The sequence below is a fragment of the Primulina eburnea genome, chromosome 13, assembly GCF_022965805.1.
Source record: "Primulina eburnea isolate SZY01 chromosome 13, ASM2296580v1, whole genome shotgun sequence".
Taxonomy (NCBI): Eukaryota; Viridiplantae; Streptophyta; class Magnoliopsida; order Lamiales; family Gesneriaceae; genus Primulina; species Primulina eburnea.
Genome location: NC_133113.1, coordinates 32,301,500 through 32,326,763, shown reverse-complemented (window position 1 = coordinate 32,326,763; position 25,264 = coordinate 32,301,500). Strand labels below are relative to the sequence as shown.

Sequence of the window (25,264 nt, the reverse complement as noted above, 5' to 3'; positions counted from 1 at the left end):
CGTAATATTCAATGCACTAAATAGGCTATATTTTTCCAATCAATTCACGATTTGATATGCACCTACATCGTATATGTTGATGCGATGCACCTGTAAGAAATGAGTCACCGCATTAATTAAAAACCTTAATTGGGATGTCATTATTCTTGCAACTGTTCATCTTATTTACTCAATCCGTTATACTATGGACTGCGTCACTTTTCGTCCTTGCCTTTTTTTTTTCGTTCGGTGTCCTATCATTAACTTGTTTTTTTTATTACAATCATTTTTCGTTTATGTTTATCCTTTAATTTCTCTCCAACCCCACCCCCCACCCACCAATTTTTCTCACGGTGTAGAGAAGATTATGCCACGGTAAGAGCGTGGCTCGTGTCATTACATATTGACTACACGTAAACTCAAGAATCAGTAAATATAATTTGGCAGTTGGCTGGTATTAGAGTTATACATACGTTCGATGGAGCTTGAATGAAAAAAATTAAAAATGAGTTATTTTGTTGTTATAAATAATGTTAAAATTCAGTTAGCAAATAATAAATACAATAAATACACAAGAAACAATATATATTATATAAAAAAACAAGTCAATAAATATTTAAAATAATTACATAAATAATACTTTTCTATCTATTTTAGAGAAAAAAATATATATCAAATTTGTATAATCCAGGTTTCGGATACCTTTTTGGTTAATTAACAATATAGCTAACTCATTTAGTCTATTTTGTGACATTATTTATCGAAGATAAATGTTTATTAACTTCAATTTCAATAAAAAAAATTTACTTATGGAACTGTAACTAGAATAGTTAACAAAATCTTATATAAGTATTTAACAATAAATCATTTAGTTTAGTCAAATACTATAGAATCTTAAAAAAATTGTCGAAATTCTATACAATACTTCATCAAAATAATTAAAGAATAACTTGTCAACTTCTCCAAAATCAACAAATGTCCTAAATTCTCTTAATATTATTTAAATTGTTCAAACCAAATTTGATATTAAAAATCGAGTTTGATCAATTATAAATAAAAAATAATCAGATTACTCTTCATTTGTTTAATATTGAACAAAAAAAAAATTATTTCAGCAAGTCATTAACTTAAAATATATTCGTTGGACTCCTTAAGGACCGGGACCCTGATACGGTGGCTTCTCTTGGCCTCGTAAAAGGTATGACCCTCGCTCGCATCAATAAAATAGAAGAGATTAACAATCGAACAAGGCAACTTGAAACTCAGGACAATAAAGTAATCACATAAAGAACTGCACAGTGAGGCCTGGAAATTGCTGGTATTTCAAGATCGAACACACAACCGTACTAGGCAAAGCATCGAGCGAGGAGACGAAGATATAGAAGCACAAACCAAAAGTTTGGCGAAAAAAACAAAGAAAAGAAAAAAATTGAAAGCCCTTTTGACGATTCATGAATTCCAAGATTCTCAAACAGAACCACCCCCGGAACACCAGAAACTTCCATTCTATAGGCGAATGTGCTCACTAGGCCTGAGCATTGACGCTATAATGTACTAGATTTTTTATTGTTTTGAATCTACATGGGTCGTCAGAAAAAACAGAGACCGGGATCAAGGTTATCACTGCAAAAGCTCGATGGTACAGCTGCTAGCTCAACCCGCCCTGTCCATTCTTCTCCTGGCTTCAAAGTGATGTTCTTTTCGACTGATGCTCCATTTACGCAAATCATCTGCCTGTATTCTTCGTCGCCAAAATCTGGCATTGCTTTCGATTTCTTCTCCCATGGATTCCACACGGCTACACGAAAAATAACATAGTTTGGGGAGAGGTTAGTTTTTAAGGATTCAAGAAAAGGATAATTGTCATGTACGAAAATTTTATTCTTTATCCATTTGACGCTCAAAAATGAAGAAAATAGCTATCAGCATGACAAATTCATCAACGTGTACAGACATATTGTTTCTTACCAACATCTGGTAGCCCTGCCTTTCTCATTATATACGTTCTTTTCCTCTCATGATCGAGAACAGCGACACATTGTTGAGAGCTGAGATAAACCCGATCTACCTGAATGCCAGAAAAATATTCTCAAAGATCTGTTTGTGCAATGTATATGTGCAATGATAGAGGCATCGGAACTTATGAAGGGTGAATGGTACCTCAGATTCAAATGTAATTGCGTCGCCTTGTTCTGTAAATCGTTCTCTTTGACAAAGATTGTCTAAGTAGTCTAGAGTTTCCAAACCTTCTATCCTCACTTCACTGTGTACGGATCATACAAGAATATCATATAATAATGCCTAGCAGATTTTTTACAGAATCATTATCAATTTCAAACGCAGCCCATAAATTAATGTTTGCAAATGTGATGATGAATTGGAACAGATATCATACGATGCATCTTCATGGAATATTTATAACAAATGGGAAATATAAAGGACTGATTTACCTTATGTCTGAAACAGAAAAATAGGTGTGATAGGCAAAAGAGTAGCTGAAAGGTTTCCCGTTCAAGTTCCTGATGCGAGATATCAGTATCAAGTTTCCATTTGATGCCAGAGACACTCGAAGACGAAACTGGAAACTGGTCAAAAAGATATCGATATCTTTAGATAGGAAATATCCCCCTGCTACCGTAATCACATATCAAACATGAACTCACCAGGCAAAGTTTTTATGGTGTTATCTAAGTTAAATTATTGTCCACTTACTTTACAATCAATCACAATCCCGGATCAAATTATAAAGGTTTCTAATACGCCACGGCAACCTATAAAATTTACCTATGAGGCCAGTATTTCAGATCTTCTTCAGCTGGTATTAGCAGTAAATCGACAAAGGATTTACCGAGAGAGTCTTTTGGGAGCAAAGGAGGAGGATCATCTTCAATTGTCCAAATTTTGTTTCTCGCAAATCCATGCTGCTCAAGAGAACCGCAGTTTCCAAACTACAGCATTTTCATGATACATATATCAAATCGTATCACACGGTCTTTAAATTATACAAAATAAATACATTAAGTTCAATGTTGTACCTGGGGAAAGCAAACAGAGATTCCTCCTCGCATCGCTTTGGGAGACTTAAAGAGGGCCTGCATAATTTTCAAAAGCCAACAAGTGGGATGATGTTATTGACAACACTAAAATCCAACTACGGCAAACCATCGATACATATATATAATAATCTATTTCACCTCTCTTCTTTAAAGCCATTTGTTAATATATTAACTGCCGGGCTTGCTAGATAAGGTTTTCCCAAAAATCTTCATTTTTTGCATGGTTTGGATATTAGAAAATATTTATTGCATTAAAAACGTTGGTCTATATTATGAAAGAAACCTCACCTTACTAGTGGTGAATAGAAGTTCTTCACCTCGATTGTTCCTCCACGACAGCACTTGTCCTCCGTGCAGACTGACCTGAATTTTCACACGATTACAGAGGTAACTACAAGTTCAAGAAAATAGGTGATGCAAACAGATTGAAGTTAAAATCAATTGAATCAACTTTAGGTTATACAATGTCATAGATTTTCAAACGCAATAAAACATTGTATCAACGAACAAGAGGCACAAAAACTTACTCGAGCGGATGCTCCTTGAGGATTCCGAAGCACAACTTGGTCAATCCCATTCCAGTCCTTCGTCAATTCAAATGCCACTCTATGGTCCCAAACTGCTGCGGAATGCCCCATTCTTCAAATTGCAGAAGCTATGATACCAATTAACCAAAGTTCTAATTAACCTCTGGAATGATAATAACACCAAATGGTACAAGCTATCTTCAACACCTTTCTTGTGAGAATTTTGCCAGCTAACGAAGCAAAATTATCGCCAAAGATCCAAGTTTTCTGCTCTTGCCTTCAATAAACTACCTGTGATTCTCTAAAACCCCTGGACCTTAAACTTCCCAAATAAGCCACAGATTCACAGATATGCCTTTACCAACCAAGACTTCCCACTAATATAACATTGAGCATTTTCCCACATAACTTTTAGTCGTACCAAGATCTCTGTGAAAAACCCAGAGAAAACCCTTCTAAACGATCAAATGAATCACAAAACTCAACCCAAACAAATGCACCCCTTTGAAATCTTCCAAAAATACCCAGAAAACCGAGGAACAAAATCCCCCAACCCAAAATTAGTATCCAAATCCCATAACAAGAAGCAAAACCTCCGCGGGGTTCAAAAAATCTCACTGCAACTCGTCGAACTCTGAATGAAACCGCACTTGGGTTCCCAACTAGCAGCTATGCATAAAGCTTTAAACTTTCACATTAAGCGTACAAATTCAAGAAAGCCCATCTCAACATAACGAAAAAATAACCAACCACCTAAAAAAGAACCACAAAATATGTGTTTATGCAATGCACGCGAAAATACTGAAGGGCGATGTAAACTCTGAGTTCATCGAGAATTATGTAATTATATAGTCAAGATTCAGAAACAAAAATTACAGAGTGAGAGCATCTTCGCCAAGAAACATGAATGTGGAAACATGGGATGGCTTGAATTTAATTAAATAACGAAATATTCAAGTGCCTAATAATTAAATAAATGGGATCTTCTTATAATAGTGAAAGATGCATTCAAAAACATTAAATGTTTGATTGACTGAAATTATTTCCTGTGAGGAGATAGTAGGAGGAGTCGAGGAGGATATACGTGTAAGTACATGTGTGTACAAATGGTCGAGCGAATTTGATTTTCTTTACCTAAAAATATCATGCATGATTGATAAATAATAATGTAATCCATATCTTCCTTTTATTCAATTTATTATTTCCTTTTAATGTATAAAATTAATAATATTATGCACAATTGAAGAGAAAGCTAAATAAACATGGTTTGAACTACTGAGTTGATTTATTCGATGTCTACGTACGAATGGCTGCTGCGTGTTTCTTGTTTTCAATGTTATATAGTCTAATCGGGTCGTGAAACGATCTCACGGATACAGATATCTTATTTAGGTTATCAATAAAAAAATATTATTTTTTATGCTAAGACACTGTTTCGATAGGATTGACCGGACAGTCTAACAAAAGACCTATTCATATAGTTAATCTGACTGTAATATTGTCTTATTAGTGAATTTTATTTTCTTCCATGTCGAGTGAAGTATAGTATTTGCTCGTTATGGTATTATATTTTCCTTCATACGTAAGATTATCCTTTATTAAATTTGATTTTATATTTTTACTACTGTTTACATGATATTGTTATTTTTAAATTTACAATCTGTATTAATATTACATAATTACAAAATCTATACCATACGGGTATTTATTATATGTTGATGTGATTTGACATTCGCAGTTTGCCCCATTTAAATGTATGATGTATTTGAAAGTGTGCACGGCGATTATTCGATCGAAAAATAATATCTAAATTATCACGTAAATTTGATTGAATAAAACAAATTAAATTTTTAAAAGACGAAAAATCACGATATATAATTTTATATGTCTCAGGAAAATGTTTAAAATTTGCCAGCTTCTGAAAACAACAAAAATGATAGATTGAAATAATAAGAATATTGAAATGATTGGAGGGAAAACAGCCTAATTGTGAGGAAATGGACGTTTCGAATTTGAAATATCCATTTGACCCTACCACCCAAGCATACTGTTACGACAATATCATGCAATAAAAAGGTTGTAGTACAAAATAAATCATGGAAGTAGGTTTTAGTTATTGCTAGTCTGTAATTAAGTACAATACAAATATAACCGTGAAAATTGGAATCTCCCAATTTGACAAGAATAGTTGGGAAAAGAATAATTCGAGGGCACGATTATAAATTGATTGGGATTAATGCGCAATTAGTTTATTAATTTTGTGCTAAAATAAGAAATTATATATGAATGAACGATTATATTAATCAGTCATTACACATGTTATTACTAGTAAAAACGGACGTAAGGCTTTGCAGATCGTGGTTGGCCTTTTTAAATGATCTTGCTACTTCTTGTCTGATAGATATCATTTTAAAATTTCACGATGGTAAAAAAATAGGACTTTATATATCCATGCCTCCTGATTTGAAACCAGGGCAAAAACTTTGTGAGACGGTCTCACGAGTCGTATTTTGTGAGACTGATTTTTTATTTGGGTCATCTATGGAAAAAAAATTATTTTTTATGTTAAGAATATTACTTTTTATTGTGAATATCGATAAACTTGAGACGTTTCATAGATAAAAATTAGTTAGATGGTCTCACAAAAAAACCTAGTCTGAAACCAGATCCAATGCGCCGCAAAAACAGGCGAAACTTGGCTTTGGTCACAGGAATCTTCTATATTTTATTTCATGAAATAATTACCGACTCAATTTAGGTTAATCTACAATAAACAATTTAATGTCACGTGAGAAGTTGAGCACAACATCGTGGCCAGCTGGGAGAGAGTCACGTGATAGACACAAAATCCGCGGGACAAGTCTGGTCAACCCAATTTGATTCAAGTTTCTCTTTGTCATCCAACTCCTAGGTTTTGAAGTCTATCACATCCACAATCCCTTGCAATGTGTTTCTTTATTATTATTTTTTCGAACATTTTTTTTCCAATACCCGACAAATGGGCTTCAATATATACATATGTTTTCAATAAATATAAATAAATAAAAAATATCTGACTCTCATAAATTTCAAATCATTCAATCCAAATAATACTCTGATATTATGAAGATCCATCCAAATAGTCCTCACATCTACCATTACTTGAGTGAGACATGCAACGTCGAATGTTGTAAGACACCTATTTCAGACGGGATTCATGATATTAATAGATTCAACAAAAGATAAAGGGAGCGTTTGGTTCGAATGATAAAGTGGGATATATTATTTTATCCCACTTTATCCGGCGTTTGGTACGCGTGACTATTTAACCAAGTCAATCCCTCCTATGAATGATTAGAGTATATTAGGTAGGTTAAAATAATACCTCATCACCCCCTAGGATTATTTATCTTACTCTTAATTCATCTTATTTTTCCAATTTTACCCTTATCCTAAATTCAAACTCACCATCACTTCCCGCCACCAACCGCCGCCGCCGCCGCCACGACCGCCGGCCGACGACCGACCATTTCGGCGTCAGCCGAAATTTCCGGCCGGCCGCCGCCGCCGAGAAGAGGAAGGGCAATTTTGTCTTTTCATCAAAAAATTCAAAATTATCCTACACTTAAAAATCTTACCAAACATAATATTATTTTACACCATATATTACAATTCTACCACAATCATTTTCTTTATCATTTATATACTAATAGTTAATTTATCCTATCCTTCTAACCAAATAGTTCCAAGATTATCATGATTGTTGTTCTAAAAGGCTTAGTCTCTCTTAAACTCAATTAAACAATAACTTTTTAAAATACAAAATTTCATATATGTTTTTATAAATATTATATTAAATAAAATAAATCATGAACTACTTGATAATAAACTTATTTTATTATACCATTATACAGATTTATGAAAAAACTATCAATTATAGCAGTTAATATTTGTATGCTCTTCAGAACTTGAAAATTCAATCATTTAATATTAAATTTATGATAGTTCTATGTTTTTATTTATTGTTTACCTTAAATTTAATTTATAGTAAAATTGTAAAAAAAAAAAAAAAAAAAATTGCCTGATAATCTCACTTAAGCTTGAAATTTTTGACCTACCCCTACACTTAGTCCCAAGAATCTCGATCATGATGCATACAAAAACGCAAAATTAGCACAGCCCAAGAGAACCACTCACCTCCATTGTTCAAGAGTTCTCACATCATAAGTACAGGATATCAGATTCATATCTTCTCTTCTTACATATAAATCAACTAATATTTGGCATCCCGACCTTAAAAACGCATGCCGGGATTGCCAAGATAAAGGGTGGTGGTACTGAATAAATCAGAGTTATGATTTTCTCATACCGCTTTGCATTTGATTGGTTAAAAGTGATTTAGGAGAGCCGAGCTCTTGGAACTCAACTAGCAGTTACAGCATCAGTCCTAGGGAAAGTATCAAGAAGCAGCTAAGCTCCAGGACTTGTATTATCATACAGAGTCACCGTCCTCGTTGCTTCTATCGGTAGAATTAGAGTTATTGTCAACTCTTGCGAGTAGATTCGCCGTGCTAACCGGTTTCAACCTAAATTCAGTCATCTTTTGAGCATCTTTCTGCTTTTCCTGCGGATTAGAACCCATGTCTTATATTTTGGTTTGATACATATATATATATATGAATGTGTGTAACATGAAATTGATTGATCATCAAATAAATAGAGACCATTAACCAAAAATCTTAAAAATCAATAAATAAAGAGGACCAAGTGCAACAAAAAATCAGTACCATTAATGTAGCGTTCTCAAGCTTCAGTTTCTCGGAGTTCTTCATTAGTTTGGTTAACTCGGATTTGAGTGTTGCATTCTCTGAAGCCAGGGCTCGAACTTTAATTGATAGTTCCTCAGCCTCAGCCTGTACATAGAAAATGTTGACGTGATATTAGAAGCTAGAACACAGAAGATATGACAGAAAAGGAATCACTTAAGAGGGCGGAGCATATAGATCTTGTTAAAAGTAGCTGATGCTGGTGATTCACCCCACCTGTTTCCTCAGTCTTGATCTTCGAGCAGATTCTCGATTAGATTGTTTCCTCCTCTCCCGTTTCAGTTCTCGATCATTCTGCATCCGAAATTCCAGTTTTATTTAATGAAACTAAAAATTAAAGTCCAAAAAGTGGCAATCAGAGGAACTCTACACACCATCGTATGCATGCTTTGCTAATAATAATATTAACATTGATAAAATTTAAAGCACGAGGCACGTTCAAAGAAGATTATGGCAAGGAGAAGCTATAAAAGTTTCAAAACATACCTGTAACAAAATTTCGCTAGGGATCAACGTCTGCTGAAGATTGGCTGAAGTTGTGGGACTGGATAAATTAAGATCAGAAGGATTCTTGAGTTCCAATGCATTTACATTTGATTCTGCTTGCACCTTAGTTGAAAGAATCACATCTTTCACTTTCTCAGAGCCTTGACCAGCAGCAGCGCCAGGAACTATACTTCTCCTCTGTTTCTGACCTTTGCCATTCCCAGCTGCTGTCAGGTTAAGGCATTTTGGCAAGTGTGAATTCTAAGAGATCTAAACTATGTAGCCACCTCAACTAAGATCAACTAAAAATATCACAAGAAACACGTGTAGGGATTATCTAACATGGCAGATTGGCAGCCTGTATATTTAGAGGTCTGAGTTCAATATAAAATCAGGATAAGAAGAGTGGCTGGAGAGTTTCAACAGGCTTTTTCCTCCATTTTACACGATCCATGTGGTATTAGGTTTTGTTTGATGGGATGGATTACACTCTACATATGCTTTGACATAAGAAAGCTCACCGCTGTTAGGAGATCCTTGTCGACTTCTTTTCTTGCCACTTGGACCATCCTATTAGATTAACAGAAAAATCTAAAAAGGTCAAACACTTAAACAATGAAAATAAATCACATAAAACCATATAACAGGTCAAATTCAATACAGCAGGGATCCTCACCCATGTAGCTTTACTATTACTTGCCTTGCTTCCATCACTAGAGCATTCAGTCTCCTCACTGCACGATTTGAACCAAATTTGGCACTTCAGTACATTTAACAGGTAAATTAGGAAAGACCATTAGATGAAAAGCAGAAGGTGTCTGATAATTACGGAAAATGCTAAACTATTGGTGAAACATGAACCCTAAATTTTAATGTCCTTGAATCAGTAGTCCATAAACCTTTCCGTAACTCCATGGCCAGCTGCATTGTCAGCGTTATTATTATTTTCGTTGCCTATTGACATCGCGAGACGATCGAATTCTTTCAACTTCTTTACAAAGTCTCCGTCCATATTCCCGGATGTTTTGGCAGGCTTGTCCATACTCAAAGCAGCACCTCCCTAAAAACCACAGAGTATCATCAGATATATTCCGATATACCTCTTTTAACCTTTTATCTCACACAACCATATACTCTGGGGCTTAGTGAGACAAAAAAAAAATAAGCCCGTATCACTCCAAAGACGAGTGGGTGCAGTGACGGAGCCAAGAAGCCTAAAAATAATTATATTTCACTTTCCCCCTCTTCACCCCATTAAAATTTTTAAATTTTTTTTGCCCCCAACCTCCATTTGTTGGCTCTGTCCCTGAGTATGTGGATTCTGGAACACCCTTTCATTAGTGAAAGACACCAAAATTCTGAGTCGAATGATATGTGGAACTTACCATATGAACTCCGGGATGTGGATAAACTCCTCCATGAGCATAAAAAGCACCATACGGAGCTCCATAAGGAGGGATCATAGACTGAAAGAATTCAACCATGAATCATAATTCATAACTAACTCTAATCGATAAACTACTACTTGATTAAAAATAGATTGACCTCTACACCCTAAACGCCTGCGTGATACCTGAGGAGGTGCCCACATATAAGGGGGAGGAGCGTGAGAGGTAGCGACTGAGTTTAAATAAGGAGGTACAGCAAGTTGATGACCATAATATGCCTGGAAATTAATTGAGAGTAACCATTGCCAGAAATCCTTAAACATTTCTTATAAGAAACCTTTTACACCATTAACCACAATTTGAAGAAAAATGAATTTATGCCTAAAGCAGATACCTGCATTGCAACCCAATCAGGATAGACATGAATGCCATTCTGGTCCTGAAACGTGGTAATAGTGAAAACCAACTTAGAAATCATTGCCTAACGATGACAAATAATGTAAAACAATCACCGAGCAAAAAACTTTAAAAGCATTAGTCTTTCCATGAATACTTCGGATTCACCCAAGTGCCTAAAGTAATATCTTCATGACATCCAAAAGGAAATGGAGACAAATTTCAACAAGAAAGTCCTGTATGACTTTAGTTACTAAGATACTCAATATCCTCACCGTTGCAGGTGCAGCTATCGTTACAGGGTTGGAAGGCTTCCCTTCTTCACCATCTTCCATGATACCCGATACTTGGAGCCTGCAAACTAAATCCAGTAGCCAAAATGAAATAGTCGAATGAGATGACAAGGGCCAATTTCTGCAAAATTATATGTTTCCATGATTAAAAAAATCAAATCCTAGTAAAATCAGATGCGCAAAACTCCAACTATACTATGGCAATTTGAGCCAAGTTACAAACTTTTAACTGGCCACAACAGACTTTCAAACTTACGCACTCAATCTATCTACAGATGTTGGATTTCAAGTCCTTGATAAACCCTTCATCATTTTTCAATCCATACGATAGAATTCAGAAATATCATACATTAAATCCATTGGTTTGAAGTCCTTCCACGCTCATTATTCAAATTCATCGAATCATGCAACCTGTGATGGTTGAAATGATAATATACTAATGAACAAAGGTCAAACCGTCTTCATTTGTGCCCCCAATAACCGTACTACAGAGCCACGGGGGGGTGGGGTGACTCTTGTCTTTCCACCACTTCCATCCAACTATATACTGCTTTTGGACTTTCACTCCAAGACGACCCAGGATGTAATTGCATATCTACCCTCATCAACCACCATAATTCCAAAAACTAAATATTTGCAAGAATTCCCACCATACATACTGTCAACACCCACGACCAGACAAAAAAAGCGACTTCAATTCTTCTACGTGTTTACATATCAACTGTTCTATGAAAAATATTCCTTCCCCATCAGACAAATCAAAATCACATCTTCACCAATTCAAGTCTAAAACGAACTAAACCAGGAAAAGAACGCACATGATCAGCCAGCATTAATAAAAGAAAACCACAGATTACACCATAATTCAACAGAATATATGACTATAAAATAAACCCAGAAATTAAATTACCTCGAGCCAAATAAAAAATCCCAAGCGCCCAGTAAAAAATTCTGTTTAGCTGCTAAACTGCAGCCAACGTGTTCTCTCCCTCTCTAAGCAGAGTATGATTATTTCCAGACTGAAATGAGAGAGAGATGGACGCCAAGGCACCAAACCAAGTCACGCAATACGTGTCACCTTTGCAATAACTCTTTCATATACACCCATGTTGCTCAATATTTGCAGTAAATATAAATATATCAATATTAATTTCTTCTAGATAATTAAATTAAATCGAAGTGCTTTAGTTCGAGAAATTAAATCCAAAGAGCAAATGTCCCGACTCCCGTGAAAGCACCTTTCTTAAAAAAATGCTTTTATTTTCGACATATATTATAAATTAGATCAGATATCATTTTTTGAAACAATATGTATTATGAAATTACATTACTCCGGATTTTCGTTATAGTCAACGAAAATATTTCATAGTCAGACACAGAAATAAAATCATAAATTATCTGGTCTCTGAACGTGTTTGCTGGCCAAATATAATATAATATATTTTCTTATTTTAATTAAAAAATTGTCAAAGAGATACTGGAAACTACGGATAAGTTGGTGAGCTGGCACCAAGAAATTCGAGCTGGCTCATTAATATTTTTTCCAACTCATCTTGTACCGAACACGTGTCCGAATCCACCTCGATCTACACGGCCTATTGCCAGCTATCAAGCTTGGCCCACTGTATTTAATTTGATAATTCTTTGGTAATCCATTTATTGAAATATGACTCCAGCATTAAGTGGTGACGTGTGTATCTGAATTGGATTTTGAAACTGTCAAATTAACTGGATTTGATGGAGCATTTGGGATCCGGACTCTGGTTTACACGACGTCGCTCTAACTTTAGCCCGGTGAATGTGATTGTAGTTCGATTAAAAAAATATTTTCCAATGTATACTTGAGCAAGTTCTACGGCTTTTTCAAATACGAAATCCATCATATTACCTAAAATGTTTGAGCAAACTGTACTGTTTTTTCCACCAGAGTTAATCACAAAAAAAATACAAATTCAAAGTTTTTTGAAGTTTTCGCACGATTCTTTGTTGCACGAATCACTTTTCGATTTAAAATGCACAGTTACAGAAATTTTTATTCCCAGATGCTCAAACTTCGAAGCCTAAATGCAGACAGATCTAAATTGCTATTATTTTTAAAACCCCTTTCCTCGCAATCTTCTCTCATAAATTAATTTCTCATAATTAGTTAATTAAATTAACATTTAATCTGTAAGTGTTCGTAGTTCGCAAGTTTAAATTAAGTATTATGTGCAACAAGCTCAAACTTGCATATATATACTAACGAGATATCCAGCAACAAGAAAAAAGAAATGGATTGAATAGAAGAACTCTCGAACATTTGACGATCTCAAATATGTCGAATCAATGACGACTCATTATTTCAATGAATCATTATATATGATACTCAAAAATAAGATTAAAGTACTTCCCCTCTTATTCTCATTTTTTCCATAAACTTATGTTTGATTGGTTGCTTTAAGATTCCCAAATCTGATCCAACGGCTAGAGTCGATCCACATTCCACGCTTCTGAGCGTACAAAAAGATGGAATGTCTACTTCTGAAACCGGGCACGAAAAGGAATCGTCAGTAACAACGGTTACGTGACGAGCGGGCGCCACAAAATAAAATAGTCGTACTTGAGATTACGTGCACCAGGTTACGTCCTCACCCAAGGTGTGAACAACCTCCCGAGGAGGTGTGGTCCAATTTAAATCAAAATAATAGAGGAGGTGAGGTTGTTGGAAGGTCTGAGGCGATGGGGTGGCCGGTGGGTAAGCATGAAGGTTGGGAGATGATGAAGGTGCACGTGGTTATGGCCTGAGGCCACAAGTGTGAAGGAGAATGGACGAGAATGAATGAAGGGGTGTGATGTGGTCATGAAGGTTCTGGGTGAGGGGTGAAAGTTTACTAGCGAGTCTAACAGGCAACTTGAGCCAATACAAGTTGAGGACAGCAATAGTTTTAATTGTTGTTGGAGTTGGTGAATTCTCAAAAAGATCGGGAAAGTGAGGATCTAGAACCAAGAAGAGAGGTGGGCAAGCTGTTAGGGGTGGGGACGAGGGTGAGCATGGCGAGTGCAGTGACATTACCAGAAATATGGTTTTAGTCAAACTAAAATTCTAATCTAAAATTTTTTTAATATTTTAAATTGATCTATTCGTACTCATATCATCTTATTTCAAAACTATACAAAATTTACAAATAATAGTTTTTTTAAAAAAAATTGAACCATCTGGGCGGAGACGAGCATGGTGAGCGCGAGTAGACGGGTGTGAGAGGGTAAGGGTTAGGGGGAAGCTCGGGCCTAATATTTGTTCCAAATAATGACAAAATTTAGGGGCCTATTGTTTTTAATTTTGATATTAACTTGAAGCAACTAAGAAACTTGAGAAAATGATATATTTCCACGTGATCAAACATTTCCTATATGGGCTCTATCTTTTTCTATTGGACCCCTTCACTATTTAGAGTGTATAAGCCCAACTATCAGGGGACATAAGCTCGTTCTCGTTTTTTTTTTTGTGTGTAGAATTTCTATTTTCTTATATTTTTCATATGTACTATAGAGAATAAAATTAGCTATCATAAGAATCATACTTGACTGTAAAAATAACAATTACAAAATCGGCAATATTTATAATGATAATTTTTTATGTCAGATGTAAAAATTATATTTTATTTTATTTTTTCTCATACAATCGGATTTTACGGGGAAGGGATATTTGAAGTCTTAGGTAGAAATAGTTATTATTTTATTTAACAATAAAATCTCTTGTTATTGTTGGTTTATTATTTTTTAAAAACTGAAATAAATAGTACTGCCACTTCACTTCCTCTGTTATAATTTTCAGAGAGCGAACACAAAGTTGTCAAAATATATCATGTTCGTCTTGTCCCATCAAATAGACCAACAATAAGTCATATTTGAATATGATTCAATATTTTTCAACCACGTCTGCATTTATTATATTTGTTTTTATTTCCATCATCGTCATCTGATATTCAATTACATCTATATCATAATATACGTTAGAACATTGAATACTCTACTCAAATATTATATTACCATTGATTTTGTTTCTAAAGTTATCGAATAAAATAAGACTCTAGAATTGTTCCTAATTTTATTCTCAAAATAGGAAAATATAAACTCAGAAAATCATTCGTAAAACCATATGCTTAATAATTCAAAATGTAACAACACGGAATCTAAGGGTGCGGTGCGTTTGGGACTTTGGATTTGGGGTTTTGATTTAAAATCCAAGGATCGAATTCATTTGGATTGAACTATTTGAATTTGAGAAAAAAAAAAAGTGATTAATGAATTAGTTAATTAACAAATTAAAATATAAACTGGATGTATTTTAGATATATGGCTTTCAAGAACACCAAAAATTTGTTATTATTTTTGAAATCTTTATATCCAAATTAATTCATCCAATGCTAGTTTTCCATCAAAATCTCCCCTGCTAATTTGCTTAATTATTAGCTTAATTAATCGATTGTTTCATAATTGAAATTACGTGAGTGAAGAGTGGACTTTGGAAAAAACAAATTTACGGAACTTGGAAATGCACCGAAAATTTGACAAATTCCAAATTAATAACTCTTGAAATGCACAAAATTTAAATTTTATATTTAGGAAAGATTGTGTAAAAAAAGATTAGTATATCGCTGTACATTACCTGCCCACTCCTGAAAATAAATAATTTTTTATTTGTTTTTAAAAAAATCTTATATCAATATTTTCAATAAACCCTACACGTAGTGACGAGGATCTCTGCCAAAAAAATAACAGGAGGTGTTCGTACGAGTTTCCGACTACCGTTGGAAATCTCTGATTCGCCGGTAATCTTTCCATCCGAATGCTATATTCTTCTTTGATTCTGGGTTTTATGCAGTTTTTTCCTGTGATAACTTATCATTTCTGCTTGAAATCGCCCTATCTGTGTTTTCAGAATGATTGGCAAGAAACGCTGCTGAATTTTTCTTGATACTGAAAAGATTCCATCGTTACCCCTTACTTATTCCTTTTGTTTATCGTTAATTCTATTATATAGTCAAAATCTATGTTTTCTTATGTTTGAAGAGGAGCTTCATTTTCCCTTTTTATTCGCTAGCTCGTGGGTAGGCGGGCAGGACAGGCAGGCATTTTTGTATAACTCGAGTTTTGCCCTATTTTACACCCCTCGGCTCAATTAGGTCACGCTTTTTTGTGTGGTCGTGATATGAATGTTGAATTTTAATGAATTTATTGAACTTGCTTGTATTTCGTGGATTTGATTTGAAGGTCTCGTCTTATTTTCTTACAAAGGTAGAAAAAGAGGTGTTTCGGATAGCTACCAGGTTGTTAAACGGGAAAGACTATGAGCTCAACCTTGATCAGGAAATGGAAGCCCGGGAGTTCATCACTGGACTCATTTAGCTACCAATTCTTGCAGAGATGTTCCGTCAGTGGAACAGCGAAGGGGAAAGGTAAGATCAAAACTGGGCAGGCATTGAAAAGATCGAAAGTTACTACAAAAAAGGGGGCAGCTGCAGATTCCTCTGAAAAAGAAGGACCCAGAAAGAGGGGTGAACTGGAAGAAATGGTTGAGAAATGCTTGACCGCCACTCCACCACTCAGATTCATGAAACCTAAAGAAAAAGCTAGGGAAGCTGAACGAGAGAAAATGGGGCTAGTGAGCAAGGGTAACGAGCAGGCAAAAAACAAGCTAAAAAAACTGGGAAAGGATTTCGAGTCTCCCTTCCTCATGGGAACTCCTGGACTGGATTTGATCAGTTTAGGTTTAGTTGATGCTGATAAAATTCCGAAGTATGAGCTTACTGTTGAGGATGGGCGAGGGCTTGCCAAAGAGTATAGTCGGGTTTTGATGAGGATGCATAGGGCGAGGCAGGCTGCAGAGTCGACACTGCTGCGGTTGAAAAAAGAAGCAATCGATGCGCTACCTGAACACTTGAAGGGAGCTGCTTTGGTTCCAGATTTGACGCCTTTTCCCATTAACCGGTTTATGGCGACACTGACACCACCAATTGAAGGCTACGTTGAGAAGATCAACGAGGCAGCAAAGAAGGGCTCTGGCAAAGAGAAGCTCAGATAACACTGAGGTTTGGAGTTCTTTTTTTTTAATTCGTTTGGGTGTTACATATTTTTATAGTGTATTTTGTTAGTGTAGCTATAAATAAAATTCATTCTGTACTGCCCTATACTCCTATTTCAGCAGAGCAGGCACTCACGAGAGAAATGAATCATGGGTTTACCATATTACTTTAATTACAGTAAAATTCAGAACAGCCAAAATGTTGGTACCTTGATCTCAACAACCAATCTCGATTATCTTCTCTTGTAGTCGGACCACAAAAGTTCGATATCTAACTTAGAAACACGAGTCATCTAGGATTTTTCCCTTGCATCTTACCTTGATAATTTGATGTTTCCGACCTGCTTTTCTGTATCAGTGATACTTTGTCACAGCCCCAATCTATAGCGTGTCATAACATTTGGTTGAGTGTTGATAAAAGTGATGAAAATTACAGAATTGAGGATATTCAATAGTTATTATATGTGACGTTGAAATACTTCTTTTCCCTCCTTTAATTCATAATGCTTACTTAGTATTGGCAATGCTGACGAATTTCTCACTTTAACAGAGCAACCGTTGGGTGCCGAAGAATTTCCGTCGGACAGAGTCCCCAGTTGAATAATATTGGAACTTTCATAAACCGATGATTATTTCTCGTGCATTTGGGTTAGGTTTTGAAGAAGTGTTGTAAGGATGATTCTGGAAATATTGGTCATGACAAGTTTGTGCAATATTGATATCCCCATTCCCCATCAATCACTTAATTATGCATTTTCCTGGAAACTTGATGTGTATTCAGTTTTTGTTGTGCAGTCTGATTTTCAATATAGTGGGAAGGCAACCTTGTCACACTGTCATTTCTTTGCGATCTGATTAGTGAAGCAAATCTTCACGTTTTTGCGATCTGATTAGTGAAGCAAATCTTCACGTTTTGCGAGTAAATGAGTCCAGCGGCAGAAAGAGAAACAAGTTTTAGGTAGACCTGATCGACAAACCTTTTTCAGCATTAACATTCAAGAAACAATTGGAACTTGTAGCTTGCGAACCGTCTGTGCATGAGTTAGCAAAACCAAATCATATATTCAAGAAGTTAGCGGACATGTAACTTGCCAGTAAAAAAGAAATCAAAATAACTAAAAAACTGATGCACGGCATAGAAGGAAGCTACATATTATTGGATCGTCATTAACGTTTCGTACATTAAAATGGAAACCCATCAAACGAAATTCTAATAGTACACATGCATAAACCCATCAATTTGGTATATCGAAAGACATTAGAAGCTGCTACGTCCAAGAGAAAACACACTAGAGCTTGTCGATATCCTCATCCTCGAATTCAATGTAATCATCACCGGGACCATCATCTTCTTCGTCAAGTCCACCAGCAATACCTTCGTTAAGTCTCGTATTCTCAGGCAGCTCACCATAAGCCTTCAATAATCTCGCTTCATCTGGCATGTACTTCAGGATCACATCGGCCTTATCATCCTGTTGGCAACCAAGGACGGACAAGAGTAGAACAGCAATCACATACCCGATATATCAACGAGCAAAATACGAAAACTCTAACGCTTGAAATATTTTGCTTTATCTCCTTATACGGAAACAATGAAGAGTAATTTCGTAATCGGATTGATTCCAGTTTAAAAACTCAATTTTAACGCAATGGAAATAATTTTACTTTGTTCTTGCATTTAAAACGGAATGAAGTTGACTGCTCTCGTCAGCCTGAAATCCAAACAGGACACAGACACTGCGTGTAAAATTGTACATTTTCCTGGCCAAACACTCATCGTGTACTCCAAGACTAAAGCAAGTAATAGAGAAGGCGAAGAATTTCAAGAAGTTAAACCAAAACCACAGCAAAACACATCAACAAAATGAAATTGAAACAAACTGAACCAAATTCGACCAGATACATACAGAAAGATACGATTTTAAAATGGCATTCTTTGGTCCGTTCAGGTTCAATTACATAACAAACACACTAGGGCCTTGGGATAGATTCCAGGAATCAAACATTGCAACAAGGGAAAAAACCCTAATCTACAAATACGAACGAACTTCTCAAACAACCTCACAAAATCGGCACGTCAAAAACAGGCATTAAAACTCCCCCCCCCCACAAACAGAAACCACCAAACATCACAAAAATCAAAAGAAAAAACACACTTCATAAAGTTTAAAGAGAACAAGAAACTCATACCTGGTAATCGCGAAGTCCGACGAGGATAATGTCGCCGGCAGCGATCCAGACCTTCTTGTGCATCTTCCCCCGGATATGGCAGAGGCGCTTCGCGCCGTCGATGCACGTAGCTTCGCATCGGCCGTTGCCGAGCATCCGCTGCACCTGCGCATATTCTTGCCCATCCTCCTTGAACACCAGCTCTCGCTTCTCATCGTCGGCTTCGTTCTTCCCTCTCTTGCGATTCTTACCTCCCTTACCCTTGTTCTTCGGCATCGCAGCACACAGAGATTTCTCTCTCCTTCTGGAATTCTAGCTTGGCGTTTTGGTTACGGCACTTGCTGGAGTCGGGCTGGGTTTGCAGTTTTATGGGAACATTTGTGGGCCCAATCATGACATATGCTTTGTGTTTAGCCATCCACGTCTAAATGAGTCGATAACAATTTAGTTTACTTCAAGAAAATAAATTAATTGACAATTTTTTTAAAAAAAATCATTTTTGTAAAAAGAAAAAGTAAGAAGTATTCGAAGTAAAAATTTGTAAAATATGATTTCGTTTCAACAGTCATACATTATGAGAATCCTTGATTAAAATTGATTTTATCCAAAAATATTGAATTTAGTGCCAAAAGTGCATCGTCCCATACTTGGTATATTTGAATTTTAATAAATGTTTATCATTTTGTGGCATACCGCATCCTTATAGCATAAATTGTCCATTTAAAGTTAGTTTGGTTGGCACGATAAAAATGTGATTGATCAATAATCACTTGTCGCGTTTGGTATAAGCATTGAGCAAAAATGTGTGAGACGGTCTCACGAGTCGAATTTGTGAGACGGATCTCTTAAAAGTGTGACATCATGCATAATTCCCGTTTTACACTTTAAAAGTGTGAACTAAATTTATACATATGATTTAATAATATTTATGATAAGAATTCAAAATAGATATTAAAATATAAAAGTTTATACAATAAAATATAACTGGACAATTTTAAAAATCGTCTTAAACCCAACTTACGGATTTACTACTCATTATTAATTTTTAATTATTTCACAAATTATATTATTCAAAATAATAAAAATAAATAATAATAATAAATGAGAAGAGACAAATTAATATCAATAATAAAAAATAAATAATGATTTATTAAATTAATAAGAAATTATTGAATAATAAAATTTCTGATTAATTATAATTATAATTAATGATGAAATTATTAATTAAAATAATATATCATTAATTATAACGAGAATAATAATTGTGCAAAAAAATAATTTTAGAAAATTAAAAAAATGAATTTTTACTCTTAATATCAGAATTTGTATAATAAAAAAATTAATAAGAAATAATCAACTTATAATAAACAAAGTCATTGTAAGTAATAAGAAATAATTATATAATAAATATTAAAAATGAAATGAATTGATAATAAAATAATAATAAAAAATAATAAGAATTAATCGAATATTTTTTTTTAATTAGTTATTTGTTTATTATTATTATTATTATTATTATTATTTATTATTTATTTATTTTTGGTTTATTATATTTAGATAAAGTGATTATATACACATAGTGAAGATATTTTGATCATTTTAAGATAATACACAAAATTAATGCACAATTTTAAAAGCATAACAAAAATCATATATTTTATCTCACTTTGAAACAAAATCATATAATTTATTTCACTGTGTTGTTTATCACTATCTCTCATTTTTTTAATCACTTTAATTACTGATACTTTGATTATCTCATCCTACAAATCAAACGGAGAAGTCTCCTCCGGAGGGTAATAATTTTAACAATTTAAGTACTAATATCCATCCCAGTCTTTTTGTTATAGTAGAAGAAAATCTCGCAGTTCTACTAAATTCATCACCATGGACAAAAAAGTTTCTTGGCAAAAAAGGAAAGCCTTTTCTCTTTTACAAAAGAACGGGGAACCTTCATTTCATCTATAATTCTCCTCCTGTCCTCCACCTAAGCTTCGGACACTTCTACCAGGCACATTCTATTCTCAGCTTTGGTCGACTTGGGACAAATCTTTGGAAGCTCTGGCACTGGATCGTTGGCGTTCTAGCCTTGCTTCCAGCAACTTCGCTTTCAATGTATTGGGCTTTAATGTTCGATGAGATGATGTAGACGATTCAGAAACGTTGGGATCTTCTGCTGTTGTCTCTGATATCCACTTTTTTACAGGACTGCAAGGATCAGTAAATGTAGATAGATCAAACACATGATCCATGTGATTATCCTCGTATTGAATTTTCTTGATTTCTGATGCCCAAGAAAGGTTTCTGGATGCGGAAGCTCTTTCCATAACAGCAGTTCTTCTCTGTATTCTTGCATTGTTTGTTTCATCTGTGTTTCCTGGGCTTTCTTTTGATAAGTCCTTGTAGTTGTTTCCGAGTTGGTGCATCCTCTCTTTGACAAACTCTGGTGACCGAGTTTGCATTCTAGGCCGATTGAAACCACCCTTGACAGCTTTTCCTGATAGGATGATTTTCTTTGTCATTTTTAATCTATCCGTTTCTTTGAGATGGTCATCTGAAGTGATTTCCACCTCTTGCCGGCAGTTAAAACCATTTTCATTCTTCGAACTTGCCACTCTGTTAAACCGCGAAAAATGGAGACCAACAAAATCAGAATCATCTTCTTCATTTGCGTTCCAAGGAGCACTCGAGGGGTCATTCAAGTGAATCGATTCCAAAGAATGCCTGAATATGTTACTTTTGCTAGCCCTTTTGGAGGAGTATACATGATCATATTTCTTAGCACAACCAGGTCGTTTTGCTTCGAGAAAGATTTCAATTTCAGAATTTAACCTGTCCAAAACAGATGTCTTTTGTACATTACTGTCGTCTGCTAGCTTCACCTGCTTTCGCTCGTCTAGCCAGGCTTCTGAAACATGAAGGATCAATCCATTATCGCCATTCCTACCAATCTGATCCACTCTAGGTTGTTGCTTCAAGAGCCTTACCTGTTGTTCATATTTTCTTATGCCGCTTGCAAACTCATCACAGAGATCTTCAAGCATGGCCCGCCTTTTCCTCTCTAATTCAAGCTCTTTCAAAGCATCACGTAATAGAACTTTCGTTGCTGAAAGTTCTCGAACCCTCTTATAACAAAGGTTTTCTGAGTACTTTCTAAGTTTCCGTTCATCTTCTAACTTAACCTCCACAGACTTGACAAGATCTTTGACCCGATCTTGCTCCTTATTCTTCCTCGAAACTTTATTCCCTGCCACTCTATTTGATGTGTTATCCAACTCTTGTTTATCCCTTCTTTTTCCTTGCAGTAGTACTTTGATTCGTGCCCGGGATTCGTTTAATTCTTGTTTCAGCATGTTTACTATAGACATATCCAAGGCATGCCTTTCTTCAAGGCTCCAAATTCTGTTGAGTACTTTAAGCAAATCTGTGGAGGTCTTCAGCGTATAACTTGATTCTCCCATTTCACTGTTCGAGTTTAGAGAACAGTTTGAAGTGATTGCAGCTCGACTGGGAACCATCTGATGCAAGCAAAAGATTACACACTCATAAGAATTTTTTATATAGATATCTTATCATTCTAAGATTGAAATTAAAATGATAGGTAAGTGCCACGAGCAAAAATAACCCTTCCCCGGTTGTAATTAAAAAAAAATGATAGGTAAGCAAAGAAGTAACTAAATATTTGAACATCATGAAAATACGATAGCCCTGGCGTTGAAGAAAGCCAAAATATACCTCCAATGAGCTGTGGTAAGTAGATGGAGACAGAGACTGTTGAGCTTGCTCAACCCTTTTTTTGCGTTCCGCCAGTAAGAATGCAGCTTGATTTCTCAAACTACCGCCACTGCTTTGCTGTCATATCCGCGAGTAAGAAAATTAGCATGGTATCCAGCAAGAATACCGGAGACAACCAAAGCAAAAGAGGTCGTGACACTCCGAACAGGGCAGAAAACCGGGTATTTTAGCGTTAAGAAAAATCTACACAACAGTCCGTTCCGACTTGAACTGAACAAGAAACTTCACAAATACAAGCTCAAAAAAGAAAAGAAAAAGAAAAAAAGAAACTTAAAAAGAGTATGAAACAACACAGAGCGAGACGAATGTAAAATTCTGATAAACACTGTTCTTAAATTGGCAACCATCCAGCTGCCACTAACTAGCTACGAATTTAATGGTTTACTCATACATACGGAACCAGCTAAGCTGATTCTCCACTGCAAAACTCAACAAAGAACGTGGCCAATCAGATAATTAACCTCACGTCAGGCTCTACAGTCGAAGTGTAAGAAACGCAAATTGCATTTGAAATCTGGATCTCCACTCCATTGACAGCAAGTTTTCAAGAAACATTATATATCAAGCACTAAAATATATTAGAGGGTTTCAGTTTTTTACCTGCCCCGCAAAAGTTTCGGACGGTGCTTCACCCCTTTGTCTAAAAACTCCACAAGCCTCCTCTCCAAATTGATTCGACCTGGGGCCATATCTGCTCATATTAGCCCCCCTGAGTTTGGGTTGAGACTGCACCTCCCACAGATGGGCACCCAACTTTCTGGCGGAAAGATTTGGCTCTCTGTTAGTTGGGAAGTTGGAATCTTGAATGAACAAGCCGTCAGGTTTAATTAACCCAAAATTCCAGGAAGGCGTAGGGGTACAACTTCCCTCCCTTTTACCCACCAAAATCCCGCGTTTCCACCACCTCCCCATAAAAAATTCTCCCCCTTCTCTATTCATCTTCCCTCCCGCATACATTAAATTATTAACACAGTTTCTATACAAGGCACACACCGACAGCAAATTGACAGGGACTCTTCGTTTCCATGATTTCTGACACAAAACAAATCTCTTTCTCGACACGGGTTTTTGTTTTCTTGAATAATTTTAACTTCGACAGCACCCTTATTTGCTCTCTCTCCTCGGCCTTCACATTCTTGTGTTTCGCTTTACAATTTAAACCCCCCATTTGTCTCTGTACTTTTCTCTAAAATTAAATTAAATTTCTTGAACGCATTCATTGCATGCTAATGTGCTCAGAAGTCATGCCTGCCAGGGGCCTCAAAAGTGAAAATTAGGGTAGAATCCTATGTGGTAAGATTACAAGGTAATTGTATAATGTCACTAGCTTTGCGGCCGGGGAAGCATGGCTGAAGCATGCCACGTGGCATCTGCAACGGATATCTGTTCTATGACATCGGATTTGTCGTTGAATTTCATAGGCCCCACGTGAAACCATGTAGAATCTCCCCTGCCGAATCTAATGTCCTGACAGCTAAACGTGTAGAGTTTTAAAAGTGAGACATCATGCGACGCCATCAAAGCATAATACTGTACATGTCAAATTTAAGCCTGTATTCAGAGTTGAAGTTACCGAGATTCAATCAAAATCAAATTTATAATTTCCAGCATGACATTGTAACTTTGAAAATTCTATATAAATATTTTAAATTTTTATAATCAAAATTAATTTTGTGGACTTTTTGTGCTTTTGCATAAACAATTTTAAGTTCAGATCTTGCCCAATCCTATTTTCATATTATCGAAATCTAGTAGAGCGTGATTCATCTGTGGATTCGAAATAAACTGGATCCTTAATCCAAGCGCCACCTGGCACCCGATGTCGGAATATAAAAATGTGATCCATATGTAGATAACGTAAGAAAGTGAGGCACATCATTTATGCTCCCTGTTTACCCACAAACTCTACGACTCCCCATACTAATCACTAAGTATAAGCTTTTTAACTATCACAAATATAATAAAGAATAAATTTCAAACTAATTCTCTTAAAGACCATCTCACGTATCTTTATTTTTGAGACGAGTTGAAACGATTCATAATTATCACATTAAGTAATACTTTTTGTATAAAAATTGATATTTTTTTATTATTTGGGTCAAGTCAGATATCTAATTCATAGAATTGACCAAATTGACAAGTTTTTTTTTGTCTTTACCTCTTGAATGGAGTATATATTACCAAAATTATATAAAACAAAAATATAATAGAGAGAGAGTGAGGATGTATTTGTAAAATCTGACATCGAATCACAGTAACTATAAGCTATATTGAAATTTATGTTGCACAAAATGAGATTTAATGCC

At 35.4% G+C, this 25,264-nt stretch overlaps 5 protein-coding genes across 8 annotated transcripts; 1 reads left to right on the top strand and 4 right to left on the bottom strand.

Moving 5' to 3' along the window:
- Positions 1 to 1,238: 1,238 nt before the first annotated feature.
- On the bottom strand, positions 1,239 to 4,706 carry LOC140809563 (putative glucose-6-phosphate 1-epimerase). Its single transcript, XM_073167233.1, has 8 exons — positions 3,563 to 4,706; positions 3,324 to 3,398; positions 3,015 to 3,071; positions 2,764 to 2,927; positions 2,430 to 2,564; positions 2,140 to 2,242; positions 1,948 to 2,047; positions 1,239 to 1,777 (listed from the first exon to the last, which is right to left on the bottom strand). Exons 1-8 carry the CDS (start codon positions 3,671 to 3,673, stop codon positions 1,569 to 1,571), a joined length of 954 nt encoding a protein of 317 aa, XP_073023334.1. The 5' UTR covers positions 3,674 to 4,706; the 3' UTR covers positions 1,239 to 1,568.
- A 3,005-nt stretch (positions 4,707 to 7,711) lies between these two features.
- Positions 7,712 to 12,069, bottom strand: LOC140810156 (common plant regulatory factor 1-like). Its single transcript, XM_073168002.1, has 12 exons — positions 11,841 to 12,069; positions 10,913 to 10,998; positions 10,636 to 10,680; positions 10,427 to 10,519; positions 10,239 to 10,319; positions 9,753 to 9,913; positions 9,530 to 9,587; positions 9,375 to 9,423; positions 8,854 to 9,080; positions 8,584 to 8,661; positions 8,329 to 8,454; positions 7,712 to 8,165 (listed from the first exon to the last, which is right to left on the bottom strand). The coding sequence occupies exons 2-12, from the start codon at positions 10,970 to 10,972 to the stop codon at positions 8,034 to 8,036; spliced, it is 1,110 nt and encodes a 369-aa protein (XP_073024103.1). The 5' UTR covers positions 10,973 to 10,998; positions 11,841 to 12,069; the 3' UTR covers positions 7,712 to 8,033.
- Positions 12,070 to 15,608: 3,539 nt separating this feature from the next.
- LOC140808933 (uncharacterized) lies at positions 15,609 to 17,827 on the top strand. 4 transcript variants are annotated; one of them, XM_073166321.1, is made up of 3 exons: positions 15,609 to 15,741; positions 16,208 to 17,001; positions 17,545 to 17,827. In XM_073166321.1, the coding sequence occupies exon 2, from the start codon at positions 16,260 to 16,262 to the stop codon at positions 16,992 to 16,994; it is 735 nt and encodes a 244-aa protein (XP_073022422.1). In that variant the 5' UTR covers positions 15,609 to 15,741; positions 16,208 to 16,259; the 3' UTR covers positions 16,995 to 17,001; positions 17,545 to 17,827. The 4 variants fall into 4 exon arrangements, with proteins under 4 accessions (XP_073022422.1, XP_073022421.1, XP_073022423.1 ...); XM_073166320.1 differs by having other exon boundaries at positions 15,643 to 15,741; positions 16,184 to 17,001; XM_073166322.1 differs by lacking the exons at positions 15,609 to 15,741; positions 17,545 to 17,827 and adding an exon at positions 17,115 to 17,509 and having other exon boundaries at positions 15,767 to 17,001.
- A 303-nt stretch (positions 17,828 to 18,130) lies between these two features.
- Positions 18,131 to 19,515, bottom strand: LOC140808934 (eukaryotic translation initiation factor 1A-like). The gene is made up of 2 exons (XM_073166323.1): positions 19,185 to 19,515; positions 18,131 to 18,466 (listed from the first exon to the last, which is right to left on the bottom strand). Exons 1-2 carry the CDS (start codon positions 19,437 to 19,439, stop codon positions 18,284 to 18,286), a joined length of 438 nt encoding a protein of 145 aa, XP_073022424.1. The 5' UTR covers positions 19,440 to 19,515; the 3' UTR covers positions 18,131 to 18,283.
- A 1,412-nt stretch (positions 19,516 to 20,927) lies between these two features.
- Positions 20,928 to 24,479, bottom strand: LOC140809869 (uncharacterized). Its single transcript, XM_073167634.1, has 3 exons — positions 23,559 to 24,479; positions 22,899 to 23,015; positions 20,928 to 22,681 (listed from the first exon to the last, which is right to left on the bottom strand). Exons 1-3 carry the CDS (start codon positions 23,913 to 23,915, stop codon positions 21,188 to 21,190), a joined length of 1,968 nt encoding a protein of 655 aa, XP_073023735.1. The 5' UTR covers positions 23,916 to 24,479; the 3' UTR covers positions 20,928 to 21,187.
- Between the last annotated feature and the right edge of the window lie 785 nt (positions 24,480 to 25,264).

Bases quoted from the DNA above. Each gene is read 5' to 3' on its own strand.
- LOC140808933 (XM_073166321.1), top strand. From the start codon at position 16,260: ATGAGCTCAACCTTGATCAGGAAATGGAAGCCCGGGAGTTCATCACTG.
- LOC140809869 (XM_073167634.1), bottom strand. From the start codon at position 23,915: ATGTATGCGGGAGGGAAGATGAATAGAGAAGGGGGAGAATTTTTTATG. The intron at 23,016-23,558 runs GTAAAAAACTGA...CGGATATGACAG, and splicing joins CCGAAACTTTTGCGGGGCAG to CAAAGCAGTGGCGGTAGTTT. The intron at 22,682-22,898 runs GTATATTTTGGC...TGCTTGCATCAG, and splicing joins CTTACCACAGCTCATTGGAG to ATGGTTCCCAGTCGAGCTGC.
- LOC140810156 (XM_073168002.1), bottom strand. From the start codon at position 10,972: ATGGAAGATGGTGAAGAAGGGAAGCCTTCCAACCCTGTAACGATAGCT. The intron at 10,681-10,912 runs GTGAGGATATTG...ACCACGTTTCAG, and splicing joins CGATAGCTGCACCTGCAACG to GACCAGAATGGCATTCATGT. The intron at 8,166-8,328 runs GTACTGATTTTT...TCTAATCCGCAG, and splicing joins TTGAGAACGCTACATTAATG to GAAAAGCAGAAAGATGCTCA.
- LOC140809563 (XM_073167233.1), bottom strand. From the start codon at position 3,673: ATGGGGCATTCCGCAGCAGTTTGGGACCATAGAGTGGCATTTGAATTG. The intron at 3,399-3,562 runs GTAAGTTTTTGT...GTGAAAATTCAG, and splicing joins CTCAAGGAGCATCCGCTCGA to GTCAGTCTGCACGGAGGACA. The intron at 2,243-2,429 runs GTAAATCAGTCC...ATCCGTACACAG, and splicing joins TTTTCTGTTTCAGACATAAG to TGAAGTGAGGATAGAAGGTT.
- LOC140808934 (XM_073166323.1), bottom strand. From the start codon at position 19,439: ATGCCGAAGAACAAGGGTAAGGGAGGTAAGAATCGCAAGAGAGGGAAG. The intron at 18,467-19,184 runs GTATGAGTTTCT...GGTTGCCAACAG, and splicing joins TCGGACTTCGCGATTACCAG to GATGATAAGGCCGATGTGAT.